This window comes from Sciurus carolinensis, chromosome 12, assembly GCF_902686445.1.
Source record: "Sciurus carolinensis chromosome 12, mSciCar1.2, whole genome shotgun sequence".
Taxonomy (NCBI): domain Eukaryota; kingdom Metazoa; phylum Chordata; class Mammalia; order Rodentia; family Sciuridae; genus Sciurus; species Sciurus carolinensis.
The window spans coordinates 110009842-110029386 of record NC_062224.1 but is presented as its reverse complement, the minus strand read 5'-3'; the positions used below and the strand labels follow the sequence as shown (position 1 = coordinate 110029386).

Genomic DNA, 19545 nt, shown 5'->3' with positions numbered 1-19545 from the left:
ACTCGGACCAACATAGAGCCGTGGGGTGAGTCTCCCCCACCGGATGAAGCTCGGCCCAGGCAGTAGGCCCGGACAGGGGCCAGCTTCTTGGAGCAGAGCAGGGCAGCAAGAGACTTCCCCAAGCATCCCGGCTTCCTTCGGCGGCAGGCGCAATCCACAACCAGTTTCTAGGAGCAGGCCCGCCCAGTGGGAGCTTTTCCTCACAGAGCCAACCCCAAGCCCTGGACCCAGCGGCGGGCCCTAGCCCGCAGGCAGCTTCTGAGACCAAGGCAGGTCAGGGAGAGGCTTTCCCCGAGCAGCCTGGCTCCCTCAGGCGGGGGCAGGCCCTGTCTATAGCCAGCTTCTAGGAGCAGGACTGCCCAGTGAGAGGATTTCCACGCAGAACCAGCCCCCAGCCCTGGACCCAGTAGCAGGCTAGGGGCAGCTTTCTTTGGAAGCACTGCATTATCAAGTTCCTCCAAGACTTCAGGCTACTGAAGGCTGGGAGGTGATGTGCTGGCAATCTACAGGGACACTATAAGCCAATAGAGGAAATCTGCAATATCTCAGAGTCCCACTGATATCTGACCAATATGAGAAAACAAGGGAAGAAAATGTCCCAAACAAACCTAGATACTGTATCAATAAAGCCAATGACAGCACAGCAGAAGAAATGTCAGAAAGGGAGTTCAGAATGTACATATAATTAAAACAATCAGGGAAGCAAATGAGGAGATGAAAGAGCAAATGCAGGCATTGAAGGAGGAGATGAAAGAGCAAATGCAGGCATTAAATGATCGCACCAATCAACAGTTAAAAGAGCAAATACGGAAGCAAGAGATCATTTCAATAAAGAGTCAGAGATACTGAAAAAAAAAAAAACAAACCAGAAATCCTTGAAATGAAGGAAACAATAAACCAAGTTAAAAACTCCATAGGAAGCATAAACAATAGGATAGAACACCTGAAAGACAGAACCTCAGACATTGAAGACAAAATACTTAATCTTGAAAACAAAATTGACCAAACAGAGGAGATGGTAAGAAATCATGAACAGAATCTACTAGAATTATGGGATATCATGAAAAGGCCAAATTTAAGAATTATTGGGATTGAGGAAGGCTTAGAGAAACAAACCAAAGGAATGAACAATCTATTCAATGAAATAATATCAGAAAATTTCCCAAATCTGAAGAATGAAATGGAAAACTGGTACAAGAGGCTTATAGGACTCCAAATATATAAAAGTACAACAGACCCACACCAAGCCACATTATTATGAAAATACCTAACATACAAAATAAAGACAATTTTAAAGGCTGCATGAGAAAAGAATCAAATTACATTCAGAGGGAAACCAATAAGAATATCAGCAGATTTTTCAATCCAGACCCTAAAAGCTAGAAGGACCTGGAACAACATTTACTAAGCCCTGAAAGAAAACGGATGCCAACCAAGAATCTTATACCCAGCAAAACTTACTTTCAGATTTAACAATGAAATAAAATCCTTCCATGATAAACAAAAGCTAAAAGAATTTACAAAAAGAAAGCCGACATTACAGAACATTCTCAGCAAAATATTCCATGAGGAAGAGATGAAAAACAATGATGCAAATCAGCAATGGGAGGAACTAGCCTATAGGAATAGAAGAAAACAAGTCATGTCAAAAAACAAAAATGAGTCAAATGACTGAGAATACAAATCATATCACAATAATAACTCTGAATGTTAATGGCCTGAACTCATCAATCAAAAGACATAGACTGGCAGATTGGATTAAAAAGAAAAATCCAACAATATGCTGCCTGCAAGAGACTCATCTCATAGAAAGAGATACCCACAGACTAAAGGTGAAAGGATGGGAAAAAACATACCATGTACACTGACACAGCAAAAAATGCTGGAGTATCCATCCTCATTTCAGATAATGTGGACTTTAAGCCAAAACTAGTCAGAAGGGATAAAGAAGGACATTACATACTGCTTAAGGGAAGCATAAATCAGCAAGACATAACAATCATAAATATCTATGCCCCGAACATTGGCTCATCCATGTATGTCAAACAAATCCTCCTCAATTCCAGAAATCAAATAGACCACAACACAATAATACTAGGCGATTTTAACACACCTCTCTCACCACTGGATAGATCTTCCAAACAAAAATTGAATAAAGAAACCATAGATCTCAATAACACAATCTACCATTTAGACTTAACAGACATATATAGAATATACCATCCAACAAAGAACGAATACACTTTCTTCTCAGCAGTACGTGGATCATTCTCTAAAATAGACTGTATTTTATGCCAAAAAGCTACTGTTAGCAAATACAAGAAGATAGAGATACTACCTTGTATTCTATCAGATCATAATGGATTGAAATTAGAAATAAATGACAGAATAAAAAACAGAAACTACTCCAACACCTGGAGATTAAATAATATGCTATTATATGATGAATGGATAACAGAAGACATCAAGAGGGAAATAAAAAAATTCTTAGAAGTAAACGAGAACAAAGACACATCGTATCAAAATCTCTGGGACACTATGAAAGCAGTACTTAGAGGAAGATTTATTTCATGGAGCGCATTCAACAAAAGAAGTAAAAATCAACAAATAAATGACTTAACACTACAGCTCAAAGCCCTAGAAAAAGAAGAGCAGACCAACACCAAAAGTAGTAGAAGACAGGAAATAGTTAAAATCAGAGCCGAAATCAACAAAATTGAAACAAAAGAAACAATCAAAAAAATTAACAAATAACAAAATTGTGGTCTATTTGATTTCTGTTGGTTCTTTGAAAAAATAAACAAAACCAATAAATCCTTAGCCACACTAACAAAGAGAAAAAAGAGAGAAAACTCAAATTACTAAAATTCGGAATGAACAAGGAAATATCACAACAGACACAAGAGAAATACAAAACATAATTAGAAGCTATTTTGAAAATCTATACTCCAACAAAACAGAAAACCTCAAAGACAGCAACAAGTGTCTAGAGACGTGAATTACCTAACCTGAACCAGGAGGTCATACACAACTTAATCAATTTCAAGCAATGAAATAGAAGAGATCATCAAAAGTCTACCAACAAAGAAAAGTCTGGGACAAGATGGGTTCTCAGCCGAGTTCAAAAAAATCTTTAAAGAAGAGCTCATTCCAATACTCCTCAAAGTATTCCATGAAATAGAAGAGGAGGGAACCCTCCCAAACTCATTCTGTGAAGCCAATATCACCCTGATACCTAAACCAGACAGAGACACATTGAGGAAAGAAAATTTCAGACCAATATCCTTAATGAACATTAACGCAAAAATTCTCAACAAAAGTTTAGCAAATTGCATACAAAAATATATTAAAAAGATAGTGCACCACGATCAAGTGTGTTTCATCCCAGGGATGCAAGGTTGGGTCAACATCTGGAAATCAATAAATGTCATTCACCATATCAATAGACTTAAAGTTAAGAATCACATGATTATTTCGATAGATGCAGAAAAAGCATTTGATAAAATACAGCATTCCTTCATGCTCAAAAAAATAGGGATAGTGGGAACATTCCTTAACATTGTAAAGGCCATCTACGCTAAGCCCATGGCCAATATCATTCTAAATGGTGAAAAACTGAAAGCATTTCCCCTAAAAACTGGAACAAGGCAGGGATGTCCTCTTTCACCACTTCTATTCAACATCGTCCTTGAAACTCTAGCCAGAGCAATTAGACAAACCAAAGAAATTAAAGGGATACGAATAGGAAAAGAAGAACTCAAACTATCCCTGTTCGCTGATGACATGATTATATATTTAGAGGAACCTGGAAAACTTTTAGAACTCTTAAGTGAAGTCAGTAAAGTAGCAGGTTACAAGATCAATTCTCATAAATCCAATGCATTTTTATACATAAGTGATGAATCTTCAGAAAGAGAAATTAGGAAAACTACCCCATTCACAATAGCCTTGAAAAAAATAAAATACTTGGGAATCAATCTAGCAAAAAAGGTGAAAGACCTCCACAATGAGAGCTACAGAACACTAAAGAAACAAATTAAAGAAAATCTTAGAAGATGGAAAGATCTCCCATGTTCTTGGATAGGCAGAATTAATATTGTCAAAATGGCCATACTACCAAAAGTGCTATACAGATTCAATGCAATTCCAATTAAAATCCCAATGATGTACCTTACAGAAATAGAGCAAGCAATTATGAAATTCATCTGGAAGAATAAAAAACCCAGAATAGCTAAAGTGATCCTCAGTAGAAAGAGTGAAGCACGGGGTATCGCAATACCAAATCTTCAACTCTACTACAAAGCAATAGTAACAAAACCAGCATGGTATTGGCACCAAAATAGACAGGTAGATCAATGGTACAGAATAGAGGACATGGACACAAACCCAAATAAATACAATTTTCTCATACTAGACAAAGGGGCCAAAAATATGCAATGGAGAAAAGAGCCTCTTCAACAAATGGTGCTGGGAAAACTGGAAAACCATATGCAACAGAATGAAACTAAACCCCTGTCTCTCACCCTGCACAAAACTCAACTCAAAATGGATCAAAGACCTCGGAATCAGACCAGACATTTTTCATCTTATAGAAGATGAAAAATTTTTTCATCTTATAGAAGAAAAATAGGTCCAAATCTTCAACATGTTGGCTTAGGATCAGATTTCCTTAACAGGACTCCCATAGCACAAGAAATAAAAGCAAGAATCAACAACTAGGATAGATTCAAACTAAAAAGCTTTCTCTCAGCAAAGGAAACTAGCAGCAATGTGACGAGAGAGCCTACAGAGTAGGAGAAAATCTTTGCCACTCATACTTCAGATAGAGCGCTAATTTCCAGAATATATAAAGAACTCAAAAAACTCTACACCAAGAATACAAATAACCCAATCAACAAATGGGCTAAGGAAATGAGCAGACACTTCTCAGAAGAAGATCTACAAGCAATCAACAGATATATCAAAAAATGTTCAACATCTCTAGTAATAAGATAAATGCAAATCAAAACCACCCTAAGATTCCATCTCACCCCAATGAATGGCAATTATCAAGAACACAATCAACAATAGGTGTTGGCAAGGATGTGGGGAAAAAGGTACACTCATACATTGCTGGTGGGGCTGCAAGTTAGTGCAGCCACTCTGGAAAGCAGTGTGGAGATTCCTTAGAAAACTTGGAATGGAACAACCATTTGACCCAGCTATCCCACTCCTTGGCCTATACCCAAAGGACTTAAAATCAACATACTACAGAGATACAGCCACATCAATGTTCATAGCTGCTCAATTCACAATAGCCAGACTGTGGAACCAACCTAGATGCCCTTCAATTGATGAATGGATAAAGAAACTGTGGTATATATACAATGGAATATTACTCAGGCATAAAGAATAATAAAATTATGGCATTTGCAGGCAAATGGATGAAATTGGAGAATATCATGTTAAGTGAGATAAGCCAATCTCAAATAACCAAAGGACGAATGATCTCGCTGATAAGTGGATGATGACACATAATGCGGGGTGGGAGGGGGGCAAGAATGGAGGAAGGAGGGACTGTAGAGAGGGAGAAGAGGGGTGGGAGGGGTGGGGGGAAGGAAAAAAATAACAATGAATCAAACATCATTACCGTATGTAAATTTATGATTACACAAATGGTATGCCTTTACCCCATTTGCAAACAGAGAAACAACATATATCCCATTTGTTTACAATAAAAAAAAATCAGAAAAAAAAATTTCTATTTTAAAGTATACGATATGAGAAGAAGAAAAACTGCATTTTTAAATTAATTTACTTGTAATTTAACTCAGAGACTAATAATTTGTTCAAAAGTTCATTCTAGCCAGATACCATAGTGCCTCCTAGTTGGTAAAAATTACTGTATGAAAATTTAATATTCTTTGGTGAAATAATTAAGAACTATAAGTGTGGAAGTTAACATTTATTTATTTATTTAATTTTAAAATTAAGAATAGTCGTTTATTAAGTATATCTCAGAGTGTGCAGTGTTCCTGACATGGCACTTGTGTATAGTTGCTTGACTCCATTCTGCTGTGCCTAATCGGTCTTTTACCTGGTGCCCTGATCCTTTACATCAGTGTGTCCACTGTGAAACCAGAAAGGTAAATTGCCCTTGGATAAGCCTTAGCACAGGACTAACATCTCAGGTCTAGGTCTATGTCATCAGGATAATTTTGAAACTACCTTTTTCTGTGGCCAGATAATTTTTCATACATCAGTTGATAAATCTTTTGCATGGCATTTGGTCAGAGGTCAGTGTCGATGAAGTAAACATCCTCAGCGTTCTGGCATGTGTTCACTAAGAGGGATCTTCATCTGTCCCCTGCCTTCTTGTCTCAGGGGACATCATGCCAGTCTGCTATATCTTGATTTGATCTTGTTTTCCAGGCCATAAATTCCATTTTTCTGTGCCTCATTGACTTGATAGTCTTGCTAATGACGATGTCCTCTGTTGTTATCTAGATGTCCTCAGTTTGCTCGCAGGTTTTTAGAGTTTACATCATAGATAGATCTTTCTGAATCTACTCATAGCAGCATCTTTAGCTTTTAATTAATATTTGCTCACTTTTATTAAGTAAATTTAACACTGTTAAATTTAAATGTAAATAGTTTAGTATCACATATGGTATCCTTCAGACCAAAATGTGCTAAAGTAATTTAAATAAGATTAAAACCACATATGAGGATACTTTGAAATTGTTTTTTCTAACTCTGTAGTATTAGTAATCTGAGTAAGACTGCTAGATTTAGCAAATAAAAATATAGAACACCCATTTAAATTTTAATTTTAGGTAATCAATAACTAAGTTTTAATATATATTTATGTTCCATGCACTGTTTTATCTGGAAAGCCCTAATTCTGGGGCAACACACTGTGACTTTGAAACCTTATGGAATTGTCACACTCTAAGACAAAGCCACAGTATAGATGAGCATATTGAATTGACCGTATTGTTTTTCACAGGGCACTGATTCTTGTAGTAGTTGCCCTGCCCAAGTCTTCTAGTGAAATGTAAATGAAAAACTAACAATTCAGAATTATTCTGCCTATGAAATACCTTTGTGCCCTTTCTGCCTTGCTCTTGCCTCCTTTCTCTTTGCCCAAGTTTCCTTGATCCTCTTGGTGGGCTGTGGTGCAGTGCTGTCACAATATCTGCTCTCAGACAGAGCCAGACTGCTCTTGCTCACTTTCCCCACCCCACCTCCATTTCTAACTTTCAGGGGTTGCAGATATTGCCCTTGTGACAAAAGCAGACGTGTCCTCTTGATTGATACTCAAGGTCACAGTGCTGCCTCGTTGTTGTTTAAAGAATCAAAATCAGCTGCTATTCCTTCCTTCTCCTTGTGACTCCACATTTCCTGCGTTTGTGAAAATTCTCTAGCTTACAATATCCCAGTGTTGTTTGAGAGCTGTATCACTTACATTATGATCTTGAACACAACCCCACAGCTATGATCAGCCTTTAGAAATGCTGACTTGGAAGAGGGCTCTTTTCAGTGGCTGCTTAAGTAATCGCAGCACTGTACCATCTTCAGAAAGCATCTGACTCCCAGTGAGTTGAATGCGTTCTAAAGCAAATGTGTGCTTAATATATCTGTGCAAAGTCTTCTTCAACTGTTCTTTCCCACACATCAGAAACTGGCATTGTAAAGTGAGGTGGAATGACTTGCTTTACAGTTAGCTGGAGTAGAGTTTGAACACGAGACCATTTGTTTCTTGTAAGTGAAAATATTGTGAATCATGTCATTGGCTGTGGTTCATCATCTATCATTCTGCCTTATGATGGTTTTATCAACCTCCTCACAAGACACCCAGCTTAAGGCATTTCCTTTGTTGTGCCAAAGGAAACTTTGTCCTAATCCAGATCGTATTTATGGGTGGTGTGACGCATGACCACCCTCCACTTAATTAAGTGACAACATACACATTTTCTTTAACCTTTGCCTTTCTGTCGTATCCCACCATTTTCTTCTTTCATAGAATCATTTATTGAACAAATATTTGTTTACTCCCTACTACATGTGGGTAGTGAATATGTTATTCTAAGGCACCATCTCTAGCAGCCAGGAGTTATCTTTTAGTCAGTGAAGATATGTTTTAGCCCAAGGAAATCTATACAACTTGATATTACAAGACCGTAAAGGAAGCAGGTGCCTTCACCAGAGGTCCACAGGAAAACACTGGTGAAGAAGGCTAATGAGCCTTTACAAATGAACAGGATTTCATTAACAGGAAAATGTGAGAGGTAGGATCATCCAGGCAGAGGACATTGCTCAGAAGCATTGAAGCTTAAGAGAGCAGTGCAGGTTTGCAGAATGGAATGTGATTCGTATGACATGCAGCGAGGGTGCCTCTCAATTTGCGCTTAACAAGGGGGACCGCATTCTAGATGGGTTTGGGTACTCCAAGGGAACAAAGTAGCGCTGTAGGTAGATCAACTCGAAAGGCCTGGCAAGGCTGATTGAAGGAGAGAAAACCTAAGGAAATAATGATTTGCAGGCTGTTGAAATAATCTAGGCACAAAGTGGTAATAACCTGAACCAGGTGGTAGTGCCAGAGAAGGACACATCCTAGCTGATTCAACAATAGGTAGTTTGTTTAAAGAAAATATCAGTTTCTTTCATACTGTGAACTGTTCCATGTATACCTAGTTACCATGCAGCACAAGAACAGTTTTGTATATGCAACTTGGTATCAGCAACTTAAAACTTCAGAAAAACAAAAGAGGTTTTATTTGTGGAACCAGACCTAAATAAAAGATGCAGCACCAGAGAGCCTCCTGTGGAGAAGCCTTTTTGTGCCTCCATAGCACTGAACCAAGTCAGTGGGCTTTCAAAAAGTAGCACTACACATGAAGAATAAGCAAAGCTACTTTTAGAATATCTAAATTTTTATAGCGAATGCATTTTCTTTCCCTTTGTTAGAAATGAGTGAGCAAAAGCCCAGAGGACCAATTGGTCAAGGGAGAAAAAGGGAGTGGAGACTTCCACAATAACCCTTTGTATGGCAGCTCAGAGATGGAAACAGATGCTCACTCCATTGAGACTGAGGTTAAAAAGGACACTGGATTATATGGGAAATTCTGAATTGAATTTTTTGCTTAAGTTTTAGATGTGGAATGAATGGTCTGTTAGAAGTTCCCAAAGCATAGTTTGTGGAAATTTGCTGGTAACTGTATAGATGTTTATTAAAAATACAGATTACCTGAAGTACTGTAGAGGTTTTGGTAGATTAAATCTGGGAAGGATCTGGGAATATATGTTCTCAGATATTATCTCAGATGATAAGCAGTGGGTTTGCCACTGACTTTGGTAAAGATCCAGGAGAGAAGAGCTGGTTGGTAGTTGCAGTCACAGCAGTGGATGTGATTCCCGGGGAGACCACAGAGAGCAGGTGATGTGCAGGGCTGAGGACAGAGCCAGATATGCGAAAAGCACAGAGCCTGAGAATAATAGGCTTTGGGTGCTCCTAAATCTCAGGGTGACGGTCCTCATTTCTGAAACCACGTAGGAAAAGAGTATAGAATAAAAAAATTTTAGACATGTGCTTCTGAAATGGCTTTATTTTAAAAGAATCTGATCTATCTCAGTAGGATTTCTTCTACTTCCAAAGGAATAATAGTTACAAACTCTGTTGAAGAAACAAAAATTGACTCTCTTAAATAGAAAAAAAATAAAAAAGAAAGAAAAGAAAAAGAAGAAATAAAGGAACTGGGTGCTGTGACACACACCTGTAACACTAGCTACTCAGGAAGCTGGGGTGGGAGAATCACAAGTTCAAGGCCAGCCGGGGCAACTTAGACCCCTCTCTCATGGGGTCAGGCAGAAGGAAGGGAGAGGGAGGGGTAAGTACAATATCTGAAAAGAAAGTCGTCGAGTTAGCCAGAATGTGATTAGAATACTTAACGTATTGGAATACCTTGTAATCGAGGACTGGACTGTTAGTCTCTCAGGACAAATGCTTTCCTTCTCGGCCAGTCCTGTTTCTTCTGTTGGTGTCGTCAGTGCATCGTCCACTCCTAGACGACTAAAGTTTTGTGTTAGTGGAAATGTGCTGTTATGAAAAATAACAAAATGAACCATTTCCTATGCCTCTTTGATGCCCCAGATCCTGGTACAATGTCTTCTTGCACAGAACAAATGTTAAATGTTTGGTAAGTTTTCATATGGACGTGTGCAACTGGGAGTATATTATTCAAGTATATTACTTAAATCATTTTGTAAAAAGCATCTAAATCATATTTACGAATTTCTGAGGTAATTCTCACCCAGGAAAGTCGTGGCATCATTTTTGGCCATTCACTGAAGACACCTGCAGATGTAAAGGTGGGCAGAAGCTGGGGAACGTGCAGAGCAGTGTCGCCTCCCACCTGGCAGGGCCTCGTGCTGTCCTCCCCTGGCTGCAATGCCTCTCTGAATACTTGTACTTTTACTCAGAGAGAAAAAATCCACTCTACCCAAAATATCAGCCCTATCCTCACCATTTCTTTATCTTGTTTATTTTTTCATAGTGCTTTTCACTTGGCAGCCAACATGTTGTACTTGTTTGCTTAAATCTTTCTACCCCACTACTAAAATATATGCTTCAAAAGGGCAGAGACGGTCTTGCTAACACCTGTACCTTCTACATCTTGAATAGTACCCAGTTCTTAATAATTTCTTGGAAAAGTATTTGTTGAATACATGAATGGATTCATACTATACAGCAAATAGAAAGTTTATTTTCATATTTATTTCATTGTTTATCATTTGACTTAGAAGACATAATTGAGTTTAAGAGTTTCAGAGATAAGATTTTAAAGTGATTGAAGCCTCAAGAGGTAGAATACTTTCTAAAACTTCAGCTTGTAAAAATAATTACCAAGTGTACACATCAGAATTTATAAAATTATAAAATAATGATTAGGTTAGAATAGGCTTATCAAACCCCTTTTTATCACAGGCAATCAAAGTTTTTTGGAAAAGTTAAAGAATGTTATTTCTATACAATGGATAATAAATATGGAACTCTTTCTTTTTTTTTAATGTATTGCAAAAGAATTTGAAGGACTATAAAAATCGTAATTTGATAGTTTAATAAATAATGCAAAGTTAGAAATACATCTAACTTTGGAAAATGTAAGTATGGAGTTTAGTTATTGTTCTCCATTCTAACAGAAGTTTGTTGCTTTTGACATGCATCCCAAGATTGTCATGTACCCCATTAGAACCTTCTTTTGGGACAGTGTGCAGTCCGCAGACTGGAGAATGAATTCCTATCAAACGTAGCCAGAGTGTATTTCATAGAGTGTTCTGAGGTCTGGGTGTGACCCGAGGTATTTGTCATAGAGAGTCTGTTGAACTGACGGAGATCCCGTAGGATCTCTGGGAACCCAAGCTATGTCCCTTCTCTGCAGTGCCTTCTAGTCCCAAAGGAAGGGTCTGTCCTTCGTGCATGCCATCCTGCCATGCCAGCGCCTCCTTCAGGACAGGACACACGTCGCAAGTCCTGACTGGCCTGCGAACACTCTCTCTTCTCCCCTCCCGCCCCTGTAGTCCTCACTGCTGCCACTGTTCCTCAAGAGATTTCTTTTTTTATGAAGGCAGACTATGGCTTATGTTTTAACCTTTATATTGGACTTTGGTTCGGAGGCACTTGGCAGCATGTGTGCAGTGCCTGGAAAGCAGCTTGCTCACGATGGAATCCAGTTGAGGATTATTTCTTTGCCTCCATACACCTCGCTTACATTAGTACTTATTCCCATATACCAGTAAATAAAGGTTGGCAGTGACCCAGCCTGTTTTTGTTACTGTTTCTACCTCATTATTTTAGTATCACATTTGAAACTAGAATACACTTTAATATTTTCTCCTTTCATCTCTGGCTTTTTGCATTTTTGGCAAACATCAAGGCAAATAAATGAGACCCACCACTGCAAACCCATCTGCTTTCGGGGACATGTAAGCAGTCCAGTCTGTGATGTTTCTCCACCCAACACAGAACTAAAGGAGGAACCCTGAGGAGTAATAGAAGGCACATTCGAAGGTCAAACTTTCTTTAGCTCTTAATCATCTGTCTGCCTACTGATTGTGGCTAAGGGTGGGTCTGCACTGGCATTTTCAATGGCACTAACAGATTGGCATGGAACTTTTAAGACTGAGTTGATTTTGCAACAGATGTAAAGTGAAAGTACAGTTTATACTTCGGGTTTGACAATAGGAATTAATAAGAAAAGATGCTGTCATGGTTTTTAAAATATGGCAGATCCAGGTACAGACAAGGGTTTATTTGTCAGCATATTACTTTTATAATACTGCGGCTGCTGCCAAGGTCACATGTGAAAATAGTCATCTTCACTAAAATGCCCTTCTACTTCTTGACAGCCCAGAAATTGCTTCATAAAAAATAATAGGCTGTGGTCTTCCAAACCTGTCTTCCCGATGCTGGCTGACACTTGAATATTGCATTCTTTTCTTTTTTCACAACAAGCTTGTCAGTGATGACTCTCTTCTAGCAGGAATTCAGAGACTCACAAGTCCATCAGGGCAGGTGTGCTGCACTGGACGGGCACTCGTAGCACTCTTGATAGCAGCCCTGAAGTGGAGCCCACTTCACCACGATCAACAGTTAGTGGAGCTCCCTGTCATGCCTCGTAGAGCTGGCTTTCAGCTGCTCTTCAATAAACTGAATTAGATCCTCTGTTGCAACGTGTATTTTATCCACTGAAAATTGTCTTTTTTGAGGGTTGGTTTAGTCATATGACTTAATGGTTTGGAAATTAAGATGAATCTGGGAAAGTGAATTTAGTTTCCCAGGACCGGCCTAGGGATGGGGAATAAAACTCAACTTTTCAGACTTTGTTGCGAGCCTTTGACCACTCTGTGGTCCTAAGTTAGCCCAGTCTAAGACAGGAGAGAGAATGGTCTCAAGGATACTGCATACAAGTGGCATTCTTGGTGGTGATAGTCCAGGAGGGGGTGCAGTTGTGACAGTGGCATCCGTCCTGTTCATGACCGTGTGTTCGGCCCTCCTCTCATCTTTCGAAGCTGAATTCTGAAGTGATGATGGAATAGGTGGTGCTTTGGCAAATGCAGCTTCTGCTTTACCATGTCCTTCCCATCCTCCCTCTGGGTATATTTGTGTACATCTTTCTCTCATCTGGGTTGTATGCAAAGATCCCAGAGTCTGTATCAGTTAATAAAAGTAGTACTTTATCCAGATAATTGTTGAGTTTTGTATTTACTACCTGATGAATAGAAACAGTAATTTAGAACGCATGACACCTGATAGGAAATAAGAGTAAGATGTGTGTATCTTAATATATCGTCATGCTGCAAATTCTATGAGAATTGGATTCTTAAACATATAGCATAATAGTTGTTTATTTTATTAGAGTGTACAAATATAGAATATCTGAAATGTAATTCGCTAAATATTGAAACAGTTCTTAATGAGTATTCCATTTATACTAGGTAATTTCCTAAACACTTTGCATAAGTTATTTTATTCTAAAATTATTCATTTGATAATATCCTATTTTATAGACAAGGAAACTCAAGGTTAGCAAGAGTAAATAACTTCCTCTTCTTGGTATTTTCCCAGGATGTCTAAAATCAGTAGACCACACCAACACAGCCACATCAATGTTTATAGCAATATAATTCACAATAGCTAAATCATGAAATCAACCCAGATGCTCTTCAGTAAATGAATGTATAAAGTAATTGTGGGCCTGGGGTTGTGGCTCAGTGGTGGAGAGCTTGCCTAGCACGTGTGAGGCCCTGAGTTCGATCCTCAGCACCACATAATGATAGATAAATAAAATAAAGATATTGTGTCCATCTACAACTAAAAAAAAAAAAAAATTAAAAGAAGAAATTTATGTAATTGAGTTCTAGTTATCCATAAAAAAGGATGAAAGTATGGCCTTTACTGGTAGATGGATGGAAATGGAGACTATCATGCTAAGTGAAACAGGAAACTCACAAACTCAAAGGTTGAATGTTTTCTCTCATGTGTGGAATGGAGTAAAATAAAGGATGGGGGAGGGAAGGGTAGGATAAATCATAGAACTGAACAAACACAAAATAATAGACAAGCAAAAGGAAGTCTACTAGAGGAAGAAGAGTGGGAGGGGGAGGGAGGATGGGAGGGAAAAGGAGGCAATCAGAACTGAAGTCAATTTCTATTTGTATCAAAACGAGAAGTCTTAACTGTATGAGCTTGTTGGAATGAACCCACTGCTGTGTATAACTATAAAGCTCATTAGAGTTTTATAAACATAAACATAATATAAAATAATAATAATAATAAATAATTACAGTAAATATAATAATAATGAAACAAAAAAGAACCAAGAAAATAATTTTAAAAAAGAGTAAGTAACTTGTGTGAGATCTTATAGCTGTGGGTTAGGTTGTGGATGGACCTGGAGTTGGTGAGTTAGGGGCATGTGAAGGAGCAACTTTTCCTGTCCTCTCAGGGTGGAGACATTTGGCAGGACTCAGGGAATTCCTCTGTGGGAACCTCCAGGAAAATGAAGTATCAGTTTTGTTTGTTTCACACGAAAGTCTTTAACTCCAGATATTTAGATGGTGAATTATTTGACTCATTGTCCTTCCTCTGTGTTCATTTTATTTCTTGTACAAATTAACCACCATAGTAAGTCTAAAAGGAAAGGAGTCAATATTAAGGAGAAAATTTCCTTTATCCTCCTTTCAGAGAGTGTTAGACTTGGTGACTCCTTGACTCAAGTATTTGTTGAATGAGTGGGTGAGTGAATTCGGAAGATTAGGTGTGAATTTTTTAAATATACACTGTTAAAGTGAAGTTCCTGGAATTATTCCATTAAAAGCAATGCATAAGAAGAAAAATATAGAAATACACATGTGTAGGAAGCACTACACTGTAGTCATCCTACAGAAGAGAGCTTTCATACATTGTTGGTGGGAATGTAAATTAGTATAGCCATTACCGAAAACAGTATGGTACATTCCTCAAAAAACGAGAACTAGGATGTGATTCAGTAATTCTACTCCTGCATTTACATTTAAAGGAAAGGAAATCAATATGTTCAACAGATACGTGCACTTTTATGTTTTTCTGCATCACTATTCTCAATTGCAACCTAGGTGCTCATCAGCAAATGAATGCATAAAGATAATATGGTATGTGTACAAAATGGAATATTATCCTGCTGTGAAGAGAATGAAATCCTGTTATTTTAGGCAACATGGATAAGCCTGGGGGCATGATGTTAAGTGAAATAAGGCAGAAACACATATGCCATGTGTGCTCACTTACATGTGGAAGCTATGAATTGAAGTCAAAAGAGGTCAAGGGTAGAATAGTGGCACCAGAAGCCAGGAAGGGCATGGGCAGTTGAGAGAGGATGTTTAATGGGTGTGGAGGGGCAGTTGGACAGTAGGAACAGCTTCTAATGTTCTGTAGCACAATAGGATAATTATGATTGACAATGATAATTTCAAAAGACCTAGTAGAGAAGATTTTAAAGTTTCCTAAAACACAGAGAAATGATATGTTAATTGTCCTTATCCAATCATTAATACTGTAGTCAAGGATTAAACTATCATACTACTTTTCTGTTGCTATAACAAAATACCCAAGGCTGAGTAATTTATAAAGAAAAGAAGTTTATGTAGCTTGTAGTTTCACTTGGCACTGGCTAGGACCTCACATAGATGTTTTTAGATGGGTGGGTGTTTGTGCAAACAAGAGAGAACTTCATGACAAGATAGGAAGTCAGAGTATAGAGAGAAGCCATGTTGCTCTTTTAGCAACCCCTTGTAGGAACTAAGCAGGAAATTACAAGAGCTTCACTAATTCTTCTGGGTAAACACTCCTTGGTGACCCAGTCAGCTCACACTAGACCCCATCTCTTAAAGGTTTCAGCACTTCAGAACATCATTACACTGAGGGTCAAGCTTCCAACTTGTGCATTAAAACCACATCCAAACCAAAGCATGCCAAACCCCCATAAATACGTACAACCATTATGTCATTTAGTAATTATATATAATCAGCCATAGCACAGGCCATTCGAGGTGAAATCTTGGAGGAACTTTCGAAAAGTAATCCCAGGGAGGGGAAAGCAAGGAAGTGTTGGTGATTTTATTTTCCTTTGATTTTGCCCTTTATTTCTTCAACAAGGAAGATCAGGAGTGCATGGAAAAAGTTACTCAGTATTATGGAAATTAACTTTCTAGAAATTTTTATTCAGTTTCCCTTTCTCTGAATCAGTCTATTGATACCATTTTTAAAAAGTCTGATGCTACACATATAAGCAGTTTCTGGGTAACACAAATCCAATAATTTCTCCCTCTTAATGTCTTGCAAAGTACAGAGTTATTCTGTGGGTCTCTGGGCACATGTTTGCTGCTAAAATAGCTTACCAATGATAGTAGTAACCTTTGGTTGGTCAAACTTTTATGATATGGAAAAGAAACCTTCTACTGGGGGAAGGGGAGAACTGAATAGTGAAAACTTTGGTCTATCTGGTTACCAGACTTCCTTATTCAGACTCCAGACCAGATAAAACAGACATTTCACAGTGTGTTTTTCTTTCTTTTCCTCCTTCCCATTCTTCCTTTCTCTGTTTCTCTCTCCTCCCTCCCCTTCTCCCTTCCTTCCTGTTCTCTCTCTCTCTCTCTCTCTCTCTCTCTCTCTCTCTCTCTTTCTCTCTCTCTCTCTCTCTCTCTCTCTCTCTCTCTCTCTCTCTCTCTCTTTCTCTCTCCTCCCTCCCCTAGCCCCCCCCTTTTTGTTTTTTGTTTGCAGTGCTGGGGTTTGACCCCAGGGCCTGTGCATGCTAGGCACGTGCTTTACCACAAGCTACACCCCCAGTCCTCTAAAATATTTTCTATGTATTGCCTTTATACTTACACTCTTCTGGAGCCCCACCCCAAAGTTTCTTTAGCACTAGCAATTGTATTTACTTTGGAAATACACATTTTCCACAAATCTGACCTTTTGCCTATGTTGTGGTGTAAGCTTATCTTTTTTAAAAAGTTCCATTTTTATTCAGCCTTACATTCCATTCCTATATGCCATCAGAATTTCCTCTGGACTGATTTCTTGTATGTTCCTTGTTTGCTATTGTTTGCTAACAAATTTGGAACTTTTCAGTTTGCCTCCTTTCTTTCTCTACATGATGTAAGATCTAATTACCACCCAGCATGAAACAGCAGCTAAAATGAAAAGGCAGCTAGCGCAGGCAGTGGCTCAGCCTGGAGCTCCTCAGCGCCTCCTCCTGCGCTCAGCTGCGGAGAGGAAGGCGAGCAGCATTCACCGGAGTAACTCACATTTTAAGTGGTTTTTTTTTTTTTTCCCCTTGATTTGAGACTGAAAAGGGGGATTTGTTCAAATTGCTATGGAAGCAAGATATTGGACAATACTTTTAATTTGCAATTAGTAGTCTTCAATGCTTCTTTGAACTGTACAGAGTATTTTCACTATCGGGATTGCTCAAAGTAGTCCCATCCTATTTTCTTGACATTTAAATGCAGATAAAACAAACATTTCCAGGAATAAAAAAGAAAATCAAGTAGATAATTAATCATTTTTAATAAGTCTTTGAATTTTAGTTAATTTTGAGCTTTTGGTTTCCAAATCTGTCTAAAACTATCTCTAGGTTTATGTTTAAAGCTTATGTGATCTTACTATAGTAGCTCCTTGGCTTTTTGTTTTGTGGGATGGATGAGATGGGTAATTAACTTTGCGTATGTGGGGAGGGGATTGATAGTATTTTTACTTTTTAAATGACTGTGGTCATTTATTAGATTGTCAAAGATTGAAAATTAGAAAATATGTAACATTGGGTTCATGTGGAGAGGCATAAACTTGCTTTTGGGGAGTACATTTTGGTCTGACAACCCTAGAGGAAGAATACCTTCATTGAAGCTGAGAGTGCACGCACCCTGGTAGCTAGCAGTGCCGTGTCCTTAATATACCCTTGAACATGCATGTAAGACCACGGTAAAAATGTTCCTTGTGATGTCATTTTATATAGATAGAAAAATGCAAAAATGGTCATTAGTAGATTGATAAAGTATATTTTCTTCCCTCTCTGTCCCCCATATAAACACACACACATGCACACACACACATACACACACACACCCACACACTTATAAATTGGTGAATGAAAGGACTTTTAAAAAAAGTGTTGTTAGCTCTTGTCTCTGGGGGCTAGGACTGAGAATCTGAGTGAAAGTGGATTTTGGGGTGTAGTTTTTTGTGCTCTTTAAAGTTTTTTTTTTTTTCACCCTGCATATGTGGTATTTTTCATAATAGAAAATAAATTTTATGTTAATAACCAAATTGGGATTTTCCTTCCTAGGACTCAGCCCAGGAGAGTGTTATTACTCGGGATATTCATCGCACTTTTCCTGCTCATGATTACTTCAAGGACACGGGAGGAGATGGTCAGGAGTCGCTTTATAAGATCTGCAAGGTAGGGCCTTCCCCTCTGTTTTTTTTCCCTAGCATATGATACCGGGCTGTTTTGTTTTTCCCTGTTTCATGTCTTATTTGCACAATACCGTATTTTCTGCTGTACACTCCTGGATCCTCAATCCTGAGCCCTTCTTGAAGGGGACTTTTCAGCCGTGTATTCCTATGGAGGCACAGCAGAGCTTCTGTGGCTCTCCTGCTAACAGGAAAGGAACAGAATGTCCTCTCAGGCTGTGGTATGAAGGCTCCGAGGAGTCCCAGAGGGCTCTGCTCTTCTGACAAGATAATGTGGTGATTGTCTAAAGTTCTTGACAGTAAGGCAAGAGTGAGAACCAGTGTGGGCCTGCTGTTGAAGACCGGCAAGTTTTCTGATTCTGTTGACGTACTCTGCGCTAAGTCACATTATACATCCTTTTGTTGACAGGTCTCGTTTTGGAATCTTTCTTCTCCCTCATTGTTAGTAGGCCTGGAAAAACACTGCTTCCTGCTTCCCAGCAAACTGCTTGGATACAGAAGATTCTGTATGTCAGTGGAGAATAGCTAACAAGTTATTAATTTCCCTAGGTTATATCAGAAATGCAGAGTGAAGTGTGGTAGATGTGCTAGTCTTGTTCTTAGCTGCCATTCTAGTAGAGATTGTTAATAAATAGTGAGCTACATAAAACTCGGGTAATAATTTCAGGAAAAAGCGAACATTGAGGTTGTAAGTTAGATAATCATTACCTGAGTAGCAGATTTAGCCTTTTTAATGAATAGTACATGCTTACCAGTAGGTAGTCTGAAGTATACTCACAAATCTGTTTCGATTTATATTTACTGTTTTTTTTTAATAACACTCATAAAAGCATTCGCCTACATATGCCAACCAAGTACAGTTGTTTAATTTTGCAAATGGCACATCTTTCATTAAAATCCGTTTGCATGTTGGTGGTTTGCCCTCTTCCCACTCCTGTCTTTTTTTTTCTTTCTCTCTCATTTTCTTTTTATCTATTTTGGAATATTATAAATATACACTGATCAGAAATCTATTTTGGGGGAACTGGAGGTGTCAAGCTCAGTGGCAGAGTATTTGT

At 38.4% G+C, this 19545-nt stretch overlaps 1 protein-coding gene across 5 annotated transcripts in view; it reads left to right on the top strand.

The window, feature by feature from the left end:
* Positions 1 to 19545, top strand: part of Rabgap1l (RAB GTPase activating protein 1 like) — a 663388-nt gene that overhangs the window by 367979 nt on the left and 275864 nt on the right. For all 5 annotated transcript variants that reach the window (XM_047519817.1, XM_047519815.1, XM_047519816.1 and 2 more), the window contains exon 14: positions 18360 to 18473. In XM_047519817.1, coding sequence (XP_047375773.1) covers positions 18360 to 18473 — 114 coding nt within the window. The remainder of the gene's footprint in view (positions 1 to 18359; positions 18474 to 19545) is intronic.